This window comes from Rhinoderma darwinii, unplaced genomic scaffold (genome assembly GCF_050947455.1).
Source record: "Rhinoderma darwinii isolate aRhiDar2 unplaced genomic scaffold, aRhiDar2.hap1 Scaffold_130, whole genome shotgun sequence".
Taxonomy (NCBI): domain Eukaryota; kingdom Metazoa; phylum Chordata; class Amphibia; order Anura; family Rhinodermatidae; genus Rhinoderma; species Rhinoderma darwinii.
Genome location: NW_027461962.1, coordinates 3,822,125 through 3,845,022, shown reverse-complemented (window position 1 = coordinate 3,845,022; position 22,898 = coordinate 3,822,125). Strand labels below are relative to the sequence as shown.

The 22,898-nt window shown below is 41.8% G+C and overlaps 1 protein-coding gene across 2 annotated transcripts; it reads right to left on the bottom strand.

Annotated features, from left to right (window-relative positions):
* Positions 1-1,248: 1,248 nt before the first annotated feature.
* Positions 1,249-12,558, bottom strand: LOC142699106 (protein phosphatase 1 regulatory subunit 36-like). 2 transcript variants are annotated; one of them, XM_075848000.1, is made up of 11 exons: positions 12,478-12,558; positions 12,048-12,112; positions 9,710-9,826; positions 8,554-8,691; positions 8,279-8,361; positions 8,049-8,118; positions 6,662-6,760; positions 5,716-5,856; positions 3,811-3,853; positions 3,517-3,692; positions 1,249-1,799 (listed from the first exon to the last, which is right to left on the bottom strand). In XM_075848000.1, exons 1-11 carry the CDS (start codon positions 12,484-12,486, stop codon positions 1,700-1,702), a joined length of 1,041 nt encoding a protein of 346 aa, XP_075704115.1. In that variant the 5' UTR covers positions 12,487-12,558; the 3' UTR covers positions 1,249-1,699. The 2 variants fall into 2 exon arrangements, with proteins under 2 accessions (XP_075704115.1, XP_075704116.1); XM_075848001.1 differs by lacking the exon at positions 5,716-5,856.
* Between the last annotated feature and the right edge of the window lie 10,340 nt (positions 12,559-22,898).

Sequence of the window (22,898 nt, the reverse complement as noted above, 5' to 3'; positions counted from 1 at the left end):
ATGTGCTGATCTTATGAAAGAGTGACTTCAATGGCCAAAAAGCAATTGAATTGTGCTTAAAGTTGGATGATATTAGCCGACTGGTGACAATGTCAGCGTAGCCAGTAGATTGCTGGAAATGTGTGCGCTGCTGTATAAGTGGTGACATAACCTACTCTATTAGGGTGATGGAGACACGGTCTGCTCTGATGGTGGGGTGGTAACAAAGTCTGCTCCGCTGGTGGAAGGGTGACTTAGCCTACTTTGCTGGTAGAGAGTTGACCAATTTATTTTCTCAAATAATATTTATAAGTCCATTTTCAGTAAAAAAATGTATATCCACTATCAAAAGTCATATCCGATACTATTTGTAAAATCCAATAAAAAGTCCATATCCAGTAAAAAAAAAATGTCATGTTTGTCTAATGTCCATATCCAGTATAAATATGTGTTTGCCCCTGTGGCTCACTAGGTGTGATTCTCTGAGATCTTCCTTCTTCTCACCAGGTTCTTTAGGTGTCAAATACTGGAATAGAATATCCTCATTAGCGCTCCTATTAGGCCAAGACTGGAGAAAGTCTAAAATCTTTAAAGAGAACCTTTCACCTGCCCATACATGTGAATATGAGTGCAGAAGGTAATAGGCAGGGCTGCACAAACCTTCTCTTACTTTACGTTTTTTTTTCTATCCTCCTCCGTTATTTAGATATCGGTGCCGTTATATTTGGCGCCCAATATGTAAACAACCCCCTGAACAGTCAATGGGGTGTGTTACTTATCACTGTGATACTGTCCAATCAGCTATGGACAGTGTCACAGCGGCTTCCCCCATTGTTTGACAAAAGCCGCCGCCACGTAGCAGAAGTTGAGACGAAGAATGTGAATTCTTCTGCTTCTGTGATGTGGCGGTGGGAGTATTGTCGGCAGCGACTTCGTAGCTTTGCGCACATGCGTGCGAGCACGCACTTTCTCACTCATCAGTTCTAGGCAGACAAGGACGACTTGACTTTGTGATCTCGCTGCCGATGATACTCCTGCGATTATTGGCATGATTTTCACTAAAGCGCTGCCCAACTGCGGCATTTTGCTGCAATTGTTGAAGAAAACACCGAAAAAAATTATAATATGACTGCAATGTGTGAACACACCCGAATCAGTCAGGTCATGGGGATAATCACAGCAGCAGGGGAGAAATGTACTGATCTTGTGAAAGAGTAAATTCAATGGCCAAAAGCAAACTAAGATAAATAATTAGACACACAAATTGAATTGTGCTTAAAGTTGGATGTTATTAGCCGACTGGTGACAATGTCAGCGTAGCCAGTAGACTGTTGGAAATGCGTCGCTACTGGTGTGATGGTGACATAGCCGCTTTATTGGTGTGATGGATGCACAGTTTGCTCTGCTGGTGGTATTATAACACAGTCTGCTCTGCTGGTGGAGGGTTGGCTTAGATTGCTCTGCTGGTGGTGATGACCCAAATCATAGTTGAAATTCCATATTCAGTAAAAAGTCATATCCGGTAGTATAAGTCATATCCGGTAGTATAAATCATATCCGGTAGTATAAGTCATATCCGATAGTATAAGTCATATCCAGTAGTATAAGTCATATCCGATTGTAATTGTCAAATCCGGTAAAAAGTCCATATCTAGTAAATCTTGTCATGTCCATATAAAATCCATGTCCGGTAGTAATAGTCATTTGCCTCTGTGGCTCACTAGGTGCGATTCTCTGAGATCTTCTTCTTCCAACCAGGTTTTTTAGTTGTTAAATCCTGTAGGTTGAACATCCTCGATGGCGCTCCTGTTATGCCGAGACTGGAGACAGAAGAGAAAAGAGTATGAGGTGAAGAGCTCGTATCTGCTTTCACATGCTTGGCACATACACAATCCATATGTGGGATATTACTTTTATACCCGAACCTATCACTGTCTTGCATAACCCCCCCCCCCCCACCCACACAATTCTGATAAAGAAAAAAGGGAGAGCACTTTGCAGTTTGTTTAATGTCCCATGGCAAGTCTCTTAAAATGTGGCCCCTCCTAGTAACTACCATATTTATATATGAATACAGTGCCACATAGTACCTGGACAGAGAGTGCTGCACAGTGCCCAGATTAAATAGGAAACAACTGACCAGATAGTGCCCATCAAGTCCACACACTGCAGCTAGTACATAAAGTGCCAAGTTAGGGCTATGTCTTCTATTTTGCCAAAACATAGTGCCTCATAAAGCCAAACAGTACCCACACAGTGTCATACTTGCTTACACAGTTCAAAATACTGCCCAAACTGCCATACTGTGCCCACATAATTATGCAATGCCTATGTAGCACCGTAATGGGCCCAAATGGTGCCACCATCATACCAGTATCAACAGTGTTATACTAGCCTACATAATCAAACCTTGCCCGCATAGTGGAAAACCGTTCCGAGATGCCATACTTATTCACATATTCTGATAGTGCCCAAATAGCGCCAAACAATGCCCACTCTGTGGAAAAGGCAAGGGGACACCCGGGACAACATTAAAATCTAGGACTGCATAGATGGGATCTCATACTGCGAAACATGATGGCACAAGGCCCAAATTCATACATTAATATAACAGAATTAAAGACACCAGACAAAATATGTGGATAAAAAAGGCCGCAATGTTTTTATTAAGGGTTACCAAAAGATATTGATACTTGAATCAATAAGATAAATACTTGAACCAAATAAATAATTAAAACCATTATAAATTAAAAATCACAATAATAATAATAAACCAGTTTAAAACTCAATCCACCCAGCAATAGCTGGAAGACAAAAACCCCACCAATAAGACATTGCGACAAGCAGAAATGAAATAAAGGGAGGGAGAGTGGGGACCCTGGTCCTAGGAAATCTGGAACTGACAGAAACAGCGGGAAAGCTTGGTTTTTTTAAAGCAAAATCTTCCCGCCTTCAGACTAAACGGCCAATCAGCGACAAAGTCCAGGTGCTGGGCAGAAGAATAGAAGCTTCCAAGAATCTCCCCAGTAATTAGACAACCAATCAGCGACAGTAACCTGGTGCTGGGCAGAATATCAGAATCTTCTGGAAAAGGTAGGTAAGTACCAACTGCAAGTTATAAGGGAAAAGAAGGGGGGGGGGGCACCAAACCACCTAACAAAAATATAATAATTAAATGAACCAGCAATAAATTCGTAACATGAATGCCCCTATGCCATCATGTGTCCCACAAGCAATACTGCTCTGGGGGGGCCCTATCATTCTTCTTGATGCCTCTTGCACACACTTCCTGATGGTGGAACATGTATGGAGAACTCTCCATGGCAATGGCCAGTGCGGAGAGGTGGATTTCATACCGCTCGCTGGCGGTGCTGTGTATAGGAATCCTTCTGATTTTTCTGAGTCAAAACAAATCTTTTTGTCATAAATTCAATATAAGTGTGACTGCTACCTCTGCACCCCCTATTGCTACGACCCTGTCTATTCACTAGAGCTAGGACTATTTCTTGACCAATGTTCAGCAATAATGTGTTGTACCTCTCTTCTGCAGATGGTGTTGTCTTCTTCCTATATTCAAACAGGTTCCTCATTGGTTCCAGTTTGGTGTGGGAAAGTACTGTCCAGAATATCCTGTGCAGCTCCTTCTCTATAGACTCCAGCTTTTTACGCTTCAGAGTCACCCAAGCCACTTTGACACTGAAGCTGTATAAACACTGCAAAGAAACAAACACACCCGATGTAAGAAATAAGGAAAGCGCCAGCGCCTTGTCCCCAGCAGAACGTGACGACCTCAGTTCAACATATCTTAGAATATAAATTCAATGCCGTTACCTCAAAGAATCTGCGGAGCCTCCTTGTAGCTGATGCTTTGCTCCTGGAACACGAAGACAGGAAAAATACAATGAGCTCTGAGTTTTGAGGTATGACCAGAAACATGTGTGACCCATAGCAACACTGCAAGGGGCAGAGCGCCCATGAGGACATTACGGCAGCCAGTGACAGCATGACATTGACAGATACAGGCACATAAATACAGACACACAGGCACATAATTACACAGACAGGAACATATACAAATTCATTAAAGGCACAAATATACAAGCACAAAGATACATTCACATTCAGACCCATATACACCCACACAGGCACATATATACACTGTACGGATAATGTAGTATATGTTACCTGCAGTCCTATGTAATACTACAGATAACACAGTGATAACTCTCTGAGTACAGATAATGTAGTATAGGTTACCTGCAGTCCTATGTAATACCACCGATAACACAGTAATAACTCTCTGAATACAGATAATGTAGTAGATGTTACTTGCAGTCCTATGTAACACAACAGATAACACAGTAATAACTCTCTGAGTACAGATAATGTAGTAGATGTTAACTGCAGTCCTATGTAACACCACAGATAACACACTCTGATAACTATACCCACACATATATAAAAACACACAGAGGCATACATATATACACACCAACAGAAACATATATACACATACTGGAACATATACACACACAAACACAGAGACACATATACACACATAGACAATTACCATCTCTCCTTGCTGACAGGCTGTAATGTCCGTGGCTGCGGGCTGTCAGCTCCAGTCCCCTCCTGACAGCCGCAGCCACAAGTCAGCAAGCGCTGGCCCCAGCCTCCTCCTCAGGAGACGCCAGTGCTCGCATTCACTCACCTCAGCCGGATCCCGTAGAGTGCACACGCACGCTCGTGCCCGCTCTTAAAGGGGCAGCGTGCGCACCGGACCTTTTGACGAACTTTAACCCGTGGGTACCCTGGACTATAAGAGGGGTCCAGCCCCCTGCTTCGATGCCTGAGCGCTGTTGTTGTTCCCCAGTTTGTCTATGTGATGGCCTCCTAGTGTGTTACCTTTTCCTGTACCTGTTCCAGTTCCTGTACTTGTTCCTGTTCCTGTCCCTAGCATTTCAAACCACCCTGGTCGAGCACTGTGCTGTGCCAAAGTCGTGTTGTGCTGTATCCATGTCTGACCTGCTTCACCTCGCCTGACGTCTGACACTGCTGCCTATTCCTAGCCGAGCCTGCCTTGCTGCTGTCTGAGCTGCCACAGGTACCTATACGAACTATAGACATTCACCTGCACTCTGTAGGCCAGCTGCCTTACCGCCTAGGAGGTACGGCCCAGTAAGTCCACAGACCCTTCGTGACACAGACTCACAGGCTTCTTGCAGGATGGGCTGTGGGCGGAGCTTCCTCCTCTGCTCTTGTTTCCTTCATGTGTAAGGAGGAGCAGAGGATAGAGCAGAGGCAGAACCCAGTGGCGCCCCCTGCATGCTGGGACGGTGTAGCACCCTGTGCACTTGCACAGGTTGCACACCCCTAAGGCCGGCCCTGATTACAGGCCATCATAATTGGCAGCCTGTGTTTTATGGGTAAATGTAACAAATTTGAAATTCTTCACAGCTGTGCAAGATTTTTTTTATTGGGTCCCGGTACTCCCCCCCCCCCCCCCTCTTGTATAGGGAACAGTTCTGATATTAACATTATTACTATTCTATAGTCTAATCATTAGAGTGTCTTCACACAGTGCTGTTTTGCATAGTTTTTTTGCCAGGTGGCCGAAAAATGTGTTTTTTGTCCACGCAGTAAGAAAACGTAGCAAAACCGCACTGTGTGAATATATTCCTAAATGGCAAAACATAAGACACCACATTTTGAATAAATTCTCAAAAGATAACATACTTTTCAAATGCCATGTGGTGCTGCTCCTTTATTTCTTGTCCAATATTAAGGGCAGAGTATCTGACAGTGAGATGTCTCAGTGCTGCTTCCGATCTCTTCTCCAGATCTGACTTCTCTGCCAGTTTTTCTGGAGGTCTCCGCCTCCGAGAAACACAAACAAGCAGCATTGTAAGAAAAGCCTTTATAGAGGGGGTGAGGATCCATCCCAGCATTATGGATAATAGGATCTCTTCCCCTTTTTTTTTTGGTGACATTTTCAAATAATTCAGCTCTACATGACCAGATTTTTGGGATAAGTTCACACGTAGAAGATTTCTGCAGCAAATCTGCTGACAATTGTAGGGAAATCTGCAGTGGCAAATCCGCACCAAATCATGTGGATCTCCCTGCTGTGGGTGTCCAATGCTACTACAATTACTTCCCCTGGCGCTCCCTTGGCAACGCTTTTCTGCCGGTCTTTGTAGACCCTCCTTCCAGAGTTGTCACATGTGACTGCCGCAGCCTGTGATTGGCTGCAGCAGTTACGTGTCGTCACGACACGTCATCGCTAGAGGCCGGATGTACACAGACCAACGGGGACAGGAAAGCATTACTACAGGAGATGAAAATATATAATTTTTTAACATATTGAACTATCTAAACTTGCACATTTTGCTGCGAATCCACAGGTAATCCACAGCAACATGTGCAACACTAGGATTTACTTGCGAATTTCTTCTTCCCCATTGAATTTAATCGGGTAAACAGCAACAAACATGTGCACTTCCACAGCAGAAGTTGACATGCTGCACATTTATAAATAAGCATCGAAAATCAATTTCTGTGCAGAAAATTTCAGCAGCATGTAGATCAGATTTCTAAAAAATCTCATCTACTTTGCTGCTAATGCAAATCCGGACAGAAAATCTTCAACAACCTGTTACTTGTGAACGTGACAAACACTTACGGCAGTAGAGATTTTGGCCTTTTGTCTTGTGATTGTTTCATTAGAAAACAATACATGTAATAATTCACAGCCACTAGGAAATCATCAAGTTCCTTGGATCTAAATAAAAATTAAAATAGTTGATGTAAGACACTAAATATGAAGAACCTAATTTTTGAGAACCAGTGATGACAGAAAGAGGAGGTTTTGTCCATAGTAACCAATCAGGATGGTCTTTGGTATGGGAAGTCAGATGTCGCCCCTCTACAACACAGTCAGTCAACCATCGGTCACTGCAGATTTCACCGTCAACCCTAAATCATAATTACAACAATTGTTTCTGTCCCATTACCGCCCCTCACCAGCCATACAGTCCAAGGAACAGTGGAAAAGTTATCTGGGGGTTCTGTACACACACTTCTTATTCTGAGTGGATAAAGCTGAGGTGGGAATGTCTCGGGTAGCCCATACACCAAGTAATAATATGAAGAGAACCCTAAAACAAGACTCCACCTCATATTCTTGGATCTTTTATGTCACTGATGAGATCTGTTGAGCAAGTTATGGCTAAAAATATAGTAGAGTGAAATTTTAGACGAGTGTTCCAACAGACACTCACTGCGGGAATTTATCCAGATCCAGATCATATATATATATATATATATATATATATATATATATATATATATATCGGAGAGAAGTAAGAGACACATACATTGCTAGTAAGCTCAAAAATACTCCTCTGAGGTTTATTGCCAAAAACAATTACAATAATATCTTTCAAAAGGGGAATAGGCTTGATTTCAACCAATCCTTCATAAAAGGAAGCAGGGCAGGGGATGGTATAAAATAATAAACTATCAGTTACTCAACCACTGAAGTAACATTCCCTCCGGCACTATGGTCCTGTTCTCGACCGCTCCAGTCCCAGAAGCTCCTGCAGCAGTCACATGCTGTTCATCGTTCATGTGCAGCTGCAGCCAATCATTTGCCTCAGCCTTTACTAATGAGCAGCACGTGACTGCTGCAGGAGCTTCCCGGATTAAAGCGGTGAAGAACAGGACCTCAGTGCTGGAGCGGGGGGGGGGGGGCACTGTAGAGGTTGAATACCTGCTAGTTTATTATTTTATACCATTGCCTGCCCTACTGTATTTTAAATACTCCCGGATAACTATTCTAAGGTTCTCAGGATCGCTGATCCAGGGGTGGACTTACTTTTTGTGACCTGTGTAGCTGCACAGGGGCCGAGTAGGTAAGAGGGCCTAGTAGCCATATAAAAAAAAATCGAAGAACAAGGGGCCCAAATATTGTTCCTGCACAGGAGCCCTCTGCTGTTTGTGTCCGCCCTGCACTGATCTATAGGTCAATGGGAATAGAATATTTTGCCAGTTTTGTAGAAGCGACATACCCGAAGACGGAGGCAAAATCACATGTGAAACACAGACGTTCCTGTTCTTCCATCAAGGTTAAAGCCATTCCTGGAAGAGAATGGACAAGTAAGATGGATCTGCTGTTTACCCAGTTAATTGATAGAAAATTAATGGGTCTTTTACGGGTTTCAGGGAAATACACTTGTCCCCTCAACAAAGTCTTGATGGAACAGACACATGGTGCATAAGTCACATGGATAATACTCACTCTTGACATCTTTCAGATTCTCCAGTTCAGGTTTCCTCTTCAATGGAAGGGTCTTTTCAGGAGATTTATCTCCTGGTCCCCATCTAACGTAAGAGTATAATAGTAAAATAATCTCTTACTGTCTCTTTAAGACTAAGTGAATTATACATAGAATGTGATTTCTCAGCTATAACACATATACACTTTTACAAGCTGCAGTATCTGATGTTACAACTCCTAATAATCCAATGTAGATTTCTGTTTGTTGCATTTATGTATGACTGTACTCAAATTACCTGCCCGACGGGGTCTCCTCAAGTGGGACTGACTTTCCCGTCATCAGGGTCTGCTTGGGGCCCATTAATTTGCTGCTGCTGCTGCTGCTGCTATTGCTGCTGAGGGGGGGCAGCTTGCTCAACTGCACATTGCTGTACCTAAAGTAACAGTATAAGAGAAGAGTTTTACAGGTATTTATAAGAGACTATATAAGCATCACCTAGATGTGGTGGTGGCGTGACACAGGGTAAGTAGGGGACTGGGTCCCAGCGGTGGGATTGGGGATCCCACCAATCTTAATCTGGCCCTGAAAAGAACCCTGAATAACCCTTGTGGTGACATTCTGCAGCTTAAAATACTTGTCCAGTATTATGTAACTAAAGCTGAATATGTTTAGGATTGCCTAAACTGTTACATCCCATCAGTTGTGTGAGTAGCACTAGTGTCAGACTAGGCTTAAAGGGGGTTTCCAGTCCCATAAAATGAATGGCCTATTCTCAGTATAGGCCATCAATATGTGATCTGTCAGGGTCCGACTCCCGGCACCCCCACCGATCAGCCGTTTTGAAGGCGCCGCAGGGCCCACTGCTCGTACTGTGAATCGGTGGAGGTGCCAGGTGTCGGATCCCTACGGATCACATATTGATGGCCTATCCTGAGGATAGTCCATCAATTTAAACCCCTTTAAGCCCTCTGAATGTAACAAGAAAGAACGTGTAAACTTTTGTTAAGGGCTTTCTACATGGGCAGATGATCGGCTGAACGACCGATCATTGCCCAGTGTAAAAATGGCAGCGATCAGCTAACAAACCAGCAAACGCTTGTTGTTGTTGGCTGATCGCATCTTTTATGCAGTCAAAAGAATCATCATTTGTTGGCAGCACATCTTCCTGTGGAAACAAGGGATGTGCTGCCGACAAAATGGAAACTGTATGGGGATGAAGTATTGTATATTGTATCAACGCTTGTTCATACCACACGATGTTTGATTTATTTAAATGTTTTAAAAGAGCGCAGATCAACATATTATTATCAGTGCTTGTAGCCGGCAGGAAATCTGCCCGTGTAAAAGGACCTTTACTCCGCGAATCCAACTGCAGTATCTGATGATACATCTAATAATCCGCTGTAGATTTCTGTTTGTTGCATTTATGTATGACGACCTTATGTAACTACCTGTCTGACGGTTTCTCCTGAAGCCGGACTGACTTCACCGTCATCAGGGTCTCCTTGGAGCCCATGAATTTGCTGCTGCTGAGAGGGGGCATCTTTTTCATCTGCACATTGCTGTACCTAAAGTAATAGTATAAGAGGTATTTATAAGAGACTATATAAGCATCTGATGTAAGCGTTTATTGCTAGAACAGACCTATATGAACTCTGAAGTGTCTTTAAGGGTCTCGACCTGCAGACTGAGGACTATAGGCTGCCTTGTCATCCTGGTCAAGAGTACCGGCATTTTAAGTGCCCCTGACATGTCTGCTAGGGGTCATAAATGGTTAACCTAGGGAGCACTAGTGACTTATTATCTTGGAGAATAATTCCCACCATAAATGTATTGATGAAGGATGCCGGACCCTCATTACAGATTAAAGGAACTTTCTTGTACTTTCTGCCAGTGACATGTAATAAATGACATCTAATAGAAAAGTGAAATTCCTGTAATATAAAGATCATCCATACTGAGAAACCGGGACATTCCCAAGCCAACCAAGCAAATAACAAGTACCATTAACCCCTTTCCTCCACAGCCACTTCTCATTTTTTCCATTTTTGTTTTTTCCTCCCCAATTTCGAAAAGCCATAAGTTTTTGATTTTCCTATCGATATAGCCGTATTAGGGCTTGTTTTTTGCGGGACGAATTGTAGGTTTTTAGGCACCATTTATTATACGATATAATGTACTGGGAAACTGGAAAAAAACGTCTTTGTGGAGTAGAAAGGAGGAAAAAAAAGACCTGTGATTCCTCCATTGCTTTTTGGGTTTCATGTTTACAGCGTTCTCCATGCAGTAAAATTGACATCTTAAATTTATTCTGCAGGTCAGTACGATTACGGCAAAACCAAAATGATATAGTTGTTTTTATGTTTTACTGCTTTTAAAAAAAAAAAACGTAATTGTTAAAAATAAAAAAAAATTGTGTCACCATATTTTGAGAGCCATAACGTTTTTATCTTTCCGTCAATTGAGCAGCTAAGGCTATGTTCACACGGAGTATTTTGGGGGAGGAATATCTGCCTCAAAATTCCGTTTGGAACTTTGAGGCAGATATTCCTCTCCCTGCACGCCGATTTTCGCGGCGATTATCGCGCCGTTCTTCGCCCGCGGCCATTGAGCGCCGCGGGCATAAAACAGCGAGAAATACGCTTTCTCCTGCCTCCCATTGAAGTCAATGGGAGGTCAGAGGCGGAAGCGCCCGAAGATAGGGCATGTCGCTTCTTTTTCCCGCGAGGCAGTTTTACTGCTCGCGGGAAAAAGACGCCGGCGCCTCTCATTGAAATCAATGGGAGGCGTTCTCGGGCCGTTTTTGCCGAGTTTTGCGACGCAGTTTCCGCGTCAAAAAACTCTGCAAAATACCCCGTGTGAACATAGCCTAAAAGGGCTTGTTTTTTTGCAGGATGAGCTCCAGTTTTTGTTGGTACATAAAACCTTTTGATCAGTTTTTATTTCAATTTTTGTGGGAGATGAGATGAACAAAAAGCAGCGATTCAGTCGTTTTTGTTTTCTTGTTTTACTGCGTTCACGGTGCAGGTTAAATACTTTTACAGACGCAGCGATACCGGTTATATTATTTTTTTTTACATTGCTTTTGGAGGAAAATTGGTAAAGGGAAGTTTTTTAAACTCTTAATTTTTTTTATGTATATAAGAAAACCTTTATTTAACTTTTTTGTATTAGTCCCCCTAGAGGGCTTGAACCAGTGATGTTTGGATCGCTTCCATGATATACTGCAATGTTACTGTATTGCAGCACATTATGTTCTTTTCAGGCTCGTATTTATAGGAAAACAAAAATGGCAGATCTTGGGGCCTTCATTAGGCCCATAGGCTGATATAACAATCATTAGCACCCCGCTTTTTCATCAAGAGGGGGCAAAAAGAAATCGGAGGGGACGCCCCCTTATTCTAATGGCTTAGATGTAGCGGTTTCTATTGACCCTGGCATCTAAGGGGTTAAGCGAGCGGGATCCTGTTAGTTACTGTAAAGATTTGGGTGTAACATACAGCCATTACGCTCATTTTATGGAGTGTGCTCAGCCCGTGAGCCTGCAATACACCACCCCACCTGGCCTCCATTATAAATATACGGTGGAAGTTGGGAAGGGGTTAAAGGGGAGCTCCATCTTTGAAGACACTTTAGCTGAGACATAAATTGGAAAATTGCCTCAAAGCAAATACCTAATATAAACCTAATAACTGAATAAAAATAATAGAGAATGAGAGCTAATAATCTTTATTGAATCTTTCTACTGTCTGAAACAGAAATCCTGGAGACTGTGGGGTCTGTTCTTACCTTGAGAACTCAAGTGCCTTTTTCTCATCGTTCCAGAGAAATCCTTCCGGACAAAGTTTTCTTATCTGAAGATAAAATGAAGTTTAAACTTAAGATCTAGTCTCAGACTAAAAATCTATTTACTTGAGGGGAACCAATAATGAGGTTAGGAAGTGAAAGGGTTAAAACTAGACAATACTTGATATAATGGTAAGGAGTATAAAGTATGGTGGATCAGTGCTCAGCACTATTGCCTTACAGCACGTGTTCCTAGGAACAATTACAAGAAACATCTGCCGATGCAATCTTCATAGTTTTGCTACGGCTAATACATTTTCTGAAATAATGTAGAAATTGTGGTATAGATGAGGGTATACATGGAGCAAATTACATCATTTCCCCTGGATTTCATGTATTACAGGGGGTGGGGCTGGAGGATTAGGTTATTTACCTTCTCCATGGTTTTGGAATAGATAAGACTGAGGAAATCACATGGAATCTTATCTTAAGAAGTCTGCTGCCAAGCAACTAGTCTATAGTGACATTCAGTGGGCGGAGCAACGGAACTGTATGTGGGTGGGGCACAGCAATCTAAACTGTAGCTATAAGTAGTGACAGGCAATGTGGGCGTGGCAAAGCATAGTAGTGCCCACAATAAACTCATGACGGGGCATACATGGAAAATATAGGACCCCAGAACACAACACAAAATGGCCTCACAAAAATCTGTTGTGTTGGTGGAGCCGGGATGTATACTAAAACATTAATCTTATTTCTAAATATTACAGTGTTACACACCCCAGAAGGACAGGCATTGCCCATGTTGTTCCACCTCCACAGTTCCTTTACCTCTAGTAATATAACAACAGTAAGCATGTAGTATATATAATATATACTGCTGGATTCATGATGTGTAAACATTGCTGCCCTTATACTATGCAGACTGCTCCAATGATGTTATATACAGTAAGGATCGCCCATGCTAAACCCTAGAGACTCCATTACTCCTAATCCCAAAATAAAAAAAACATACACAGCATTTCATCGTAAAACATTTTTGTGGCTTATGCCAACTTTATTGACCAAAATTTAATATACAACAAAGGGGAGCCCAATATCATCACTGCACTGCACTCCAGGAGCCGGGACCCACGTGCCCCTGGCACCCCACCTCTTAATGCGGGCAAGTCCGCCTACCGTGGCCAGCCCTGTCTGCCTGCCACAGTAACCCCGCCTAGGGAGCCGCCAGTCCATATGTTGCCCTTCTGGTCGCCCCCCAGCATATGATCCTGGGTTCAAATTCCATATTATTTCAGCTATTTTATAAAACAGCTGTTTTGAAGGGACCACAGCGCTCGTACGTGCGCTGCTTCCCCTTAAATTCTTATTGCTCACTGTGAATCTTTGACATGCATTTAGCGGGGACCTCTAAATAAATAAATACAGACCCCCGACAAGACCCGCTAAATAAATACAGACCCCAGACCAGACTTCCTTAACCCCTTAAAGGCAGCCAATTGTGGGCTTGAGGACAAAACTATTTTTCTTTTTTGCATCCCGGCGCTCATAACTTTTTTCTTTTTAGTTTGACGTAGTTGTATGATACATTGTGTTTTTTTGCAGGACGTGTTATACTTTATGTTGGTGCTAGCTTTTCGTACATTTACATTATCAATACATTTATATTCATTTTCATTTTGGAAAAAATGCAGAAAAAAAAGTGTTTCCGCTTATTTCTTATTTGTTTTTTTTTATCACTGATCATTATAAATGATACCATAAATTTGTTGTGCAGGTTGTTACGTTCATGACAATACCAAATATGTGTGTATTATTTTATGTTTTGAGACTTATATTTAATAAAGTTTATTTATTGTAATAAATGTGCATTTGTGTGTATTTTTTTTTTACAAAGTTTTTTTATTTAACATTACATTTTTTTCATTACTTTTTAATTTTATTTTTTTAATCCCATAGGGGGATTTTTAATTTTTATTTTTGAACTGGCATTTATTTATATCTCTTTCTTTATAGTGGTTCTAAGCTCAGTTTTTCCTGATGCAAAGTTCCAAATCTCTTGCATAGACATAGATTTAAAACATAATATGCTGGATACCTGCAGCCAGCTACCACTAGAAAAAGCTTAGGAGCTAACTGCGTACTGTTAGGCCTTGTTCACACAGTGCAGATTTGATGCAGATTTTGCATTTATTTCTTAAGCTAAAAACCAGAATTGGATCCAGGAGAGCAGACCCATGAGGCCTTTCTTTATACATTTCTTCTGTTCAGGTTCCATTCCTGGCTTTGGCTTAAAAAACACATGCAAAGTCTGCATCAAATCTGCACTGTGTGGACAAGGCCTAATACATTGAACTCAATGATAATACAGTATGCAGTTAGCTCTAATGCTCCCTCTAGTGGCGGCAGCAGGCTGCCAGCATGTTATGTTTAAACCTTTGTTTATGCAGGGGTTTTTTGGAGCTCTGTATCAGAAAAGCGAAGTTGAAACCGCTATAAAGATATATTGAGAAATTAATCTGCACAGAATTTTGGACATAAAAACTACAAAATTACAAAACACAGAGATCTACTTTAAAGCATTTGGTAATGGTGTTTTTCATGTGCCAGCTATTTTAGCTCTAGTCTGCCAAAATTCTTAGTGCGTACTGTTCTAAGGAGCAGAATGCTGAGCATCATGATACTTTATTGGATGTGTAGTCCATGTCACCAGAATCAAACCAACTGGAATTTTTATGGGGGGGGCAAGACCTTTTTACCGTGAAAGTGAAGAACTCCCAAAGTGAATCCGCTTCAATGCAAACTACGTGACCTGTAATTCTCTAAAAGTTCCCAGAATCCTGGAAAGTACTGAAGCTTTTGATTTTATTTCCAAAAATGGCAAGGCCGTATTTATATGCTGCAAATGGACCCCGACCAATGGTAAGGAGCCAAAACTGAAAATAAAAAACGGGAGGGGTTTATTAATAATGTCATAAAATTAATAATTCTATAAGACAGTGAAAATGGTTCAAATTGCACTAAATAAATAAAAATGTCACGTATAGCTGCTGTACTTTGCATCAACATTTTGCACCAAAACAAAATGGCACACGCTGTTCATAAAATTGGTGCATTTTACCTACACCTCTTAGCCACGCCCCTTCAAGGGAGGTGCATAAAGTGTCCAAAATATATAATAAATTTGGCCTACGCCGTGTACTCCACTTTTTACGCAAGAATCCTAGGGCAATTTGTTTGGTCAATTTTACCCCACAGTCTTTTTAAAAAATGCGTCCAAACTCTAATTTAACATAGGGAGATTCGATGTTTAGAAGCATATAGCAGCTACAAGAACCATCAGTCACTCTGGAGGACCCGGCATTACATGAACAGGGGTGTATAGCACTTGCTGCTGGAGTCCTCCATTGTTAACTGCTGATCGCTGTAATTCCCAGCAGTTGGATGCCCTGTAGTCAGCTTATGATTTTGGGACCCTTCTAACAAAAAGGGATTGTCCAAAATAGACAATCAGTTTATAACCATAAGATCAAGATACATTTATCTATTTTAGAGAGAGACTGTTGGTAGAACAGGCATGTGGAAACGAGGGTATCTTTCCATTGTCCTACAAATAATTGCAGGAGAAAAATTGTGGATCATTCCAGGGGCGCTGCTGTGTGGTGGGAATAATGGGAGCGAAATCCAAAGATATTGATAAGTTCAATTTAATTGAAAGAGTGGCTACGCGTTTCAACGACGGACAGTCGTCTTCCTCAGGCCATGTACAAATTACAAACAACATAGCTTATATAGCATCTAGGTTCAATTTACCATGAGTGAAAAAAACGCCAAATCTGTAAAGGTCAAGGTGCGATCGTGACGTCACACCCGGTTTTTTTTTTCCTCATTCATACCGCGAAGCAATGAGTACATATTAAATTTAGTATACAAGCTAAAAGGTTAAATATAAAAGAGCAGTTGAACACACGAAGGGGCAACAGTGAAAAACAGCGATAATAAATGCATAAATACATTGTTAAGTAAAATATTCACAAACGTCTCAGTGTCATTAATATACGGATATAAAAACATACATTAGTCGGTTAACATAGTATGGTAAGACCAATGGGGTAAGTATATGAAATAGTAAGAAATGATTTGACATAGGGCTACAGTGGAAATCAGTGTATTGCTGGATTACAGTGAGAGAAGCCGGGACGCGGTTTCGTTGCCAAGGCAACCGAGCAAAGAGCGAAGCGACGGAACCAACGGAGAGATCTGCGCTTGCTATAGGTAAGGTATTGAAAGCTTAAAAAAGGGTTAAAATATACATTTGTAAGATTAGAGAATGTGCATAAATACTGTATTAGTCTTAATCAATCTTTTGAAGCTACAAGGATAAATACGAGTAAGAGAATTGGAACTTACAGAACTCTTAAAAATGAGCAGTTCTATTTTAAGTAGTTCTTATTTTAAGTAGAAATACACAGTGTATTTTTAGCTCTAGTATGTAGTTCTATAGAAGGAATATTAGGTTATGAATTATAAATTTTAAACTAATAGTCTTGAACACAGTTATGAATTATAAATTTTAAACTAATAGTCTTGAACACAGTTAAAATTCGCAATTATATTGCTAGGTTGCTACTGTCGGGCAACTGGACCAGAGGATCCCAAAACGGACGGGAACGGGACGGGCAAGGCATGCTGCAGGTGAATGGATGATTAAAAAATTATTATTATTCATGTTTAAGAAGGTTGATTGAACATTTATTTCATATTTAGTATTTACAATAGAGGAAGAGAGCCACTGCATGAATGAACTTTGTGGATAGTAAGGCACTAATTGCTCCCACCAATCTATACCCCTAACTGCTTGTCAGGGGTGGAGGGGGCACAACATACAGTGGTGAATTATAATATGGGCGGTTTGGGCCTGGGGCCTGAGGCTCCTGTGGGGCCCATGGCCACTCAAAGTGCCCATCACCTAATCAGCCACAACTAATCAAATAGATAACGCCCGATAAAACTTTTGAACTTTTGAAAACGACGCATAAAATGACACCTTGTGGGAACAGAACACCGTAAATCCCATTGCAAGCAATGGGCAGATGTTTGGAGGCGTAATGGAGCCGTTTTTTTAGTCGTAATTCGAGGCGTAAATGGCCCAAATTACGTCTGAAACCACTGCGTGTGAACATACCCTAACAGTTACCTTTAAACCATCCTGCCTAAATGGACAGATCTAGAATGGAATCCAGTGCTATAGGGGTGGTTCTCCAAACATGATGCCCAGAAAGGTCAAATCACTAGACAATAGAATATGCTTCATAAACACTTGGACGATGCTGACTCTATAGCTACACTTACGAAATGGAAATGAGATATTCCAAGCTTATTCTATAACACTACATTAAACGCTCAGGATTATGCCTATAAGTTTTTACCATCTACAAGATTCAGGGAGATGAGACACAACATTAGGCACCAAACATATCTCATACCTCTCTAAGGCTTCCAGATAGGCATATTGACCCACCGTCAACCCCAGACACCAACCTGTTCCATTGTCTCTGTGCCTGCCCAAGAATACAAATATTTTGGCACAAAGAATCTTCTTACACATCAACCCAATTACTACAAACTTGATTAGAATGGGAGCCCCAAACCTTTTGGAAAAACTATCTTTCCTCCTAAAGATGGATTGGACGGATACTGCCCTCCACATAAAACAACGCACACAACATTTTTTTGATACCTGGGAAGTTTTATTGCTCAGTTGCCACTGAATGTTAAACAGCAGATACATGATAATTTCCAGTACATTATTTGGTTCCAGAATCAGATTCTCTTAGGCTCTGCACCGCTCTTAGGCTCTGCATCGATGGGATTATTGACCACAACTCAGACCCAATGGAGGTGATGGAGGGTTCCGCATATTTCCTAATCAAGCTGCAATTTCATTATACCAGACATTGGCTAATGTATACTTGCAAAGGAAAAGGAAGGAGAATAACTCCAATAAGAGGAGATGTCACCTGTTAGTCACAGGATTTAAAAAGTTATTGGCTCTCTTGACATGTCTGTTTTAGTATATATTTGTATTCCCTATGAGATAACAATTTTAGAGCATCTTTTTTGGAACTCTGTGGTGTACCCTACCTATGTTATTACTCCTGGAAATGTATGAATAAGGCTTGGGCTACATGGAGATTTTTTTGCAAAAAATGTACTTTAACTATAGAGATACAGCTGTTGTACAAAGTAATACAATTACTTGCTTGCAATATTGTGGCCTGCCGCTGTCACTAAAGTTACTTTTACACAAGCAGATATTCTGCCCGTTATACAAGCGCTGGGCAACAATACATCATATCAATCGGCACTCAGTTGCTCCATTAATACAGAGCAATAATCACAAGTGTGGGGTTGAACGATTGTTAATACGATTGTTAATATGATTGTTTGTCACTATACATTTTGAATATTGTACCAAAATAGAAACACTATAAGTCAAATATAAAATACTAATTATTATTTCATTAACTCTAAAAGATTACATACAATATGAATTAAAAAATGAATCTACACAGATAAAACAGGCAGGACACCAACCTCGAGACTTAGCATGACGGGTTAGTATGTCGCTCTATATCATTGGAATTGTTTGCACTTCGCACTTTATATTGTGAGTTGGGAACTTTAAGAGCAGCGTTGCACTACAGTGTAAAGTATATATTTAATCCTTTTGGGGACTAATGACAGTCTCTGTAGAATATTTCCTTGGTAGGATGCACAACATTTGATATTTGCTCGGCACTATGCACTTTTATATTGTGCTTTCCATACCATGCATTTTGTAATATACCAACATTGAATATCTATGTAATATTCTTCTTGCTTGGCGATGCTTCTTTCATCTGTGTAGATTCATTTTTTAATTTATATTGTATGTAATCTTTTAGAATTGATGGAATAAAAATGAGTATTTTATATTTGACTTCTAGACTCAGTGTTCTCCATTTTGGTACTATATATAATGAGTACAGTCATGTCACCTTAGGGGATTAACAATGTAAAATGGTGCATATGTATGCCTTGTGGATATGTTGTATTACATTTTGAATCTTGTTGGCAGCACATCTCCTATTTACACAGGTAGATGTGCTGCCGGGAAGCGACCATTTTTCTTGCCGCGTAAAGGATGCAATCAGCTATCAAACAATTACTTTTACTACTATACAGGGTAATTCAGATTTATCAATCATTCCAGAAAAGGCCAAACAATGTCCCTGGCGTCCTATGCCAACCTCTGTCTATTATAGACAGGGCAGCCATCAGGAATTTCTGGGCCCCATACAGCCAAGATGTCTGGGGCCCCCCTCCATTACCGGGGGTGGGCAACGGAAATTGTGGCACTCATGAGGGTATTTTCGTGCGGAAAATCTGCAGTGTAATACAGGACCAGCAAAGTAAATGAGATCAAGAAATCTCATTTACATGTCGCATTTTCTGCACAAAAACTGACCTGCGGTGCGTATTTGAAAATATGCTACATGTCACTTTATATTGCGTTTCCGCTTGCGAATTGTTTCTGACTAGTTTAAAAATAAATAAAAAATCTGCAGCATAAAACCTGCACCTATTTCCACATCAAAAAGTAAAAACCGCACCTAAAAATGTATAAGGGCATGACCACACGTGGCGGATTTCCTCCGCAACTGTCCGCATCAATGCCGCACAGAATCTGCGTTGCAGATTCTGCTGCGGATCTGCACAAAATGTGCAGTAAATTGATGCGGACTAGCTGCTGCGGACTGCGGTAAAAGTACTTCCCTTCTCCCTATTCAGTGCAGGATAGAGAGAAGGGACAGCACTTTCCCTTGTGAAAGTCAAAGAAATTCATACTTACCGCCCGTTGTCTTGGTGACGCGTCCCTCCTTCGGCATCCAGGCCGATCTCCCTGGATGACGCGGCAGTCCATGTGACCGCTGCAGCCTGTTATTAGCCTGTGATTGGCTGTAGCCGTCACTTAGACTGAAACGTCATCCTGGGAGGCCGGACTGGAGACAGAAGCAGGGAGTTCTCGGTAAGTATGAACTTCATTTTTTTTTACAGATACATGTATATTGGGATCGGTAGTCACTGTCCCGGGTGCAGAAACAGTTACTGCCGATCGCTTAACTCTTTCAGCACCCTGGACAGTGACTATTTACTGACGTCTCCTAGCAACGCTCCCGTCATTACGGGAGCCCCATTGACTTCCTCAGTCTGGCTGTAGACCTAGAAATACATAGGTCCAGCCAGAATGAAGAAATGTCAAGTTAAAAAAGCAAGACGGATCCGCAGCACACATAACATGTGCATGACAGCTGCGGACTTCATTGCGGAAATTAGAATCTCCATTGAAGTCAATGGAGAAATTCCGCCATGAGTCCGCCACTGCTCCGCAACAGACAGAGCATGCTGCGGACACCAAATTCCGCTCCGCAGCCTATGCTCCGCAGCGGAATTTTACGCCTCGTCTAAACGAACACTGCTAAATTAAAGTGTGTCAATGGACAAACGGCTCCGCTGCGGATTAACGCTGCGGAGTGTCCGCAGCGGAATTTAAGTGAAATTCCGCCACGTGTGAACCCAGCCTAAAAAAACGCACTATTAGGTGCAGATTTTACCTGCGGAATTACCTGCGGTTTTGATACGGATTTTATGCACCAAATTCCTCAATGTGTGCGTTACAGAATTTGCTGGGGATTTACCGCAAATTAACCCTTTACATTGTAAAGGATGAAATACGTTACAATTCTGCAACATTAGGTTATGTTCACACAGCTTATTTTCTGCCGTTTTTCTGTCCGTAATCGTCTGATATATCAGAACAGAACACCTCCAAACATCTGCCCATTGATTTCAATGAGAAAAAAACGGCTGCGTAAAAAAACGGCCGCGAAAAAGAAGTGCAGGTCATTTCTTCAGACGTTTCTGGAGCCGTTTTTCATTGACTCTATAGAAAAACAGCTCCAAAAATGGCCGTAAAAAACACCGCGAAAAAAACGAGTTTGCTTAAAAAACTTCTGAAAATCAGGAGCGGTTTTCGCTTGAATATCTCCGTATTTTCAGAATGTTTTTGCGAATTGTGTGAACATAGCCTAATAGGCATGCAGCTTATTTAACCCCTTCCCTTCTCAGCCATTTTTTGGATTTTAACTTTTGTTTTTTCCTCTCCACATTCCAAAAGCTATCATTTTTTTTACTTGAGGGCTTGTTTTTTGCGGTACAAGTTGTAGTTTTTCATGGCACCATTTATTGTGCCGCATAATGTACTGGGAAGCTGAAAAAAAATTATTTGTGGGGTGAAATGCTGCACGTGCATGACGTTCTGACAAACCCCATTCACATGAGTTGGGGCTTATTCAGACTAACGTGTTAATCGTCCGTGTGAAGGATGTTTTTTTAATGGCCGTCACACGGCTGCGTGTATTTCTATGGGCTTATTCACATGGTCGTTGTTCTAACAGACCGTGTGAAGGGCCTGTAAAAAAATAGGACATGTCCTATTTTTGTGCGTTTTCACGGATCCCTCAATAGACTCAAGTCTGTGAAAACGGGTCCCGAACGGCTGCAAATCGGCCGTTCTTCACGTCTGATTTCACACACGTTGGTCTGAATATCGCCTTAGGCCTTATTCACACGAACGTGTCCGTTTTGCACGCGCAAAAACGCTGCGTTTTGCGCGAGGAAAAGTTCGGTGTGCCAGCAGCATATGGTGCGTGGCTGCGTGATTTTCGCGCAGCCGGCATCATTATGACACTCTGTTTTGATGTTACAACACAGTAAAGAAGGAGGGGCTTTTAGGTTTCCCTTCTCTTCTTTACCTACTGTAGTGCGAATCACGCGTATCACCCGGAAGTGCTTCCGTGTGCCGTGCGCGATTTGCACGCACCCAATGACTTCAATGTGTGCGTGCTGCGCGAAACACGGGCAAAGTATAGGACATGTCGTGAGTTTACACAGCGGACACACGCGGCGTGAAATTCACTGACAGTCTGAACGGCCCCATTCACTAACATAAGTCCGTGCGATTGCCGTGAAAATCACACTAGTAGCACGGACGTATAACACGTTTGTGTGAATAAGGCCTTATATTGTAATTTGTAGTGAATTTTCAGTGCGCAATCCGCACCAAAAATAGGAGGCAAGTAAGTGGCCTTATTCAGACGTCCATGTTCGGTTTGTGAAATACGGAGCGTGTATCGGCCATATTTCCCGGACCGACCACAGTTCAGGGAGCCGGGTTTCTAGCATCACAGTCATCTATGATCATAGTCCCTCCCTTCCCGTCGGAATACTGTCCCCGGTCCCGTACTGAAAGCATCATTACAATATGGGATAGTATTCCCGTGGAGAGGCAGGGACTCCCAGCAACACTGATAACTATGATGCTAGGAGTCCGGCTCCATGACTTGTGGTCAGCCTGGGAAATACGGCCGATACACGCTCCGTATGTCACGGACCGAACGCGGCCATCTGAATAAGGCCTTAGTCTAGTTACACAGTGCGGTGAAATCCCATTTTTTTGCCACAATTTTTGCTAAATCGCGGCAAAAACGTGATTTGACCGCACTGTGAGAATATAGCCTAACAGCACTTTTCATGTCTTGTATCCTTTTTTTATGAAATTTTCGTAATTGCGGCACAAATCACGCGGTTTTGCCGCGATTTTTATATAATCGCGGCAAAACTGCACCATTTTTGCCGCGATTACGAAAATCGCGGCAAAAAAAAACGCTAGGAAAACAAAAAAAAACATTTTAATCAACTTTATACATACTACAAACGGGGTCAGGGGGATGGGAAGCAGGATGGATAGGG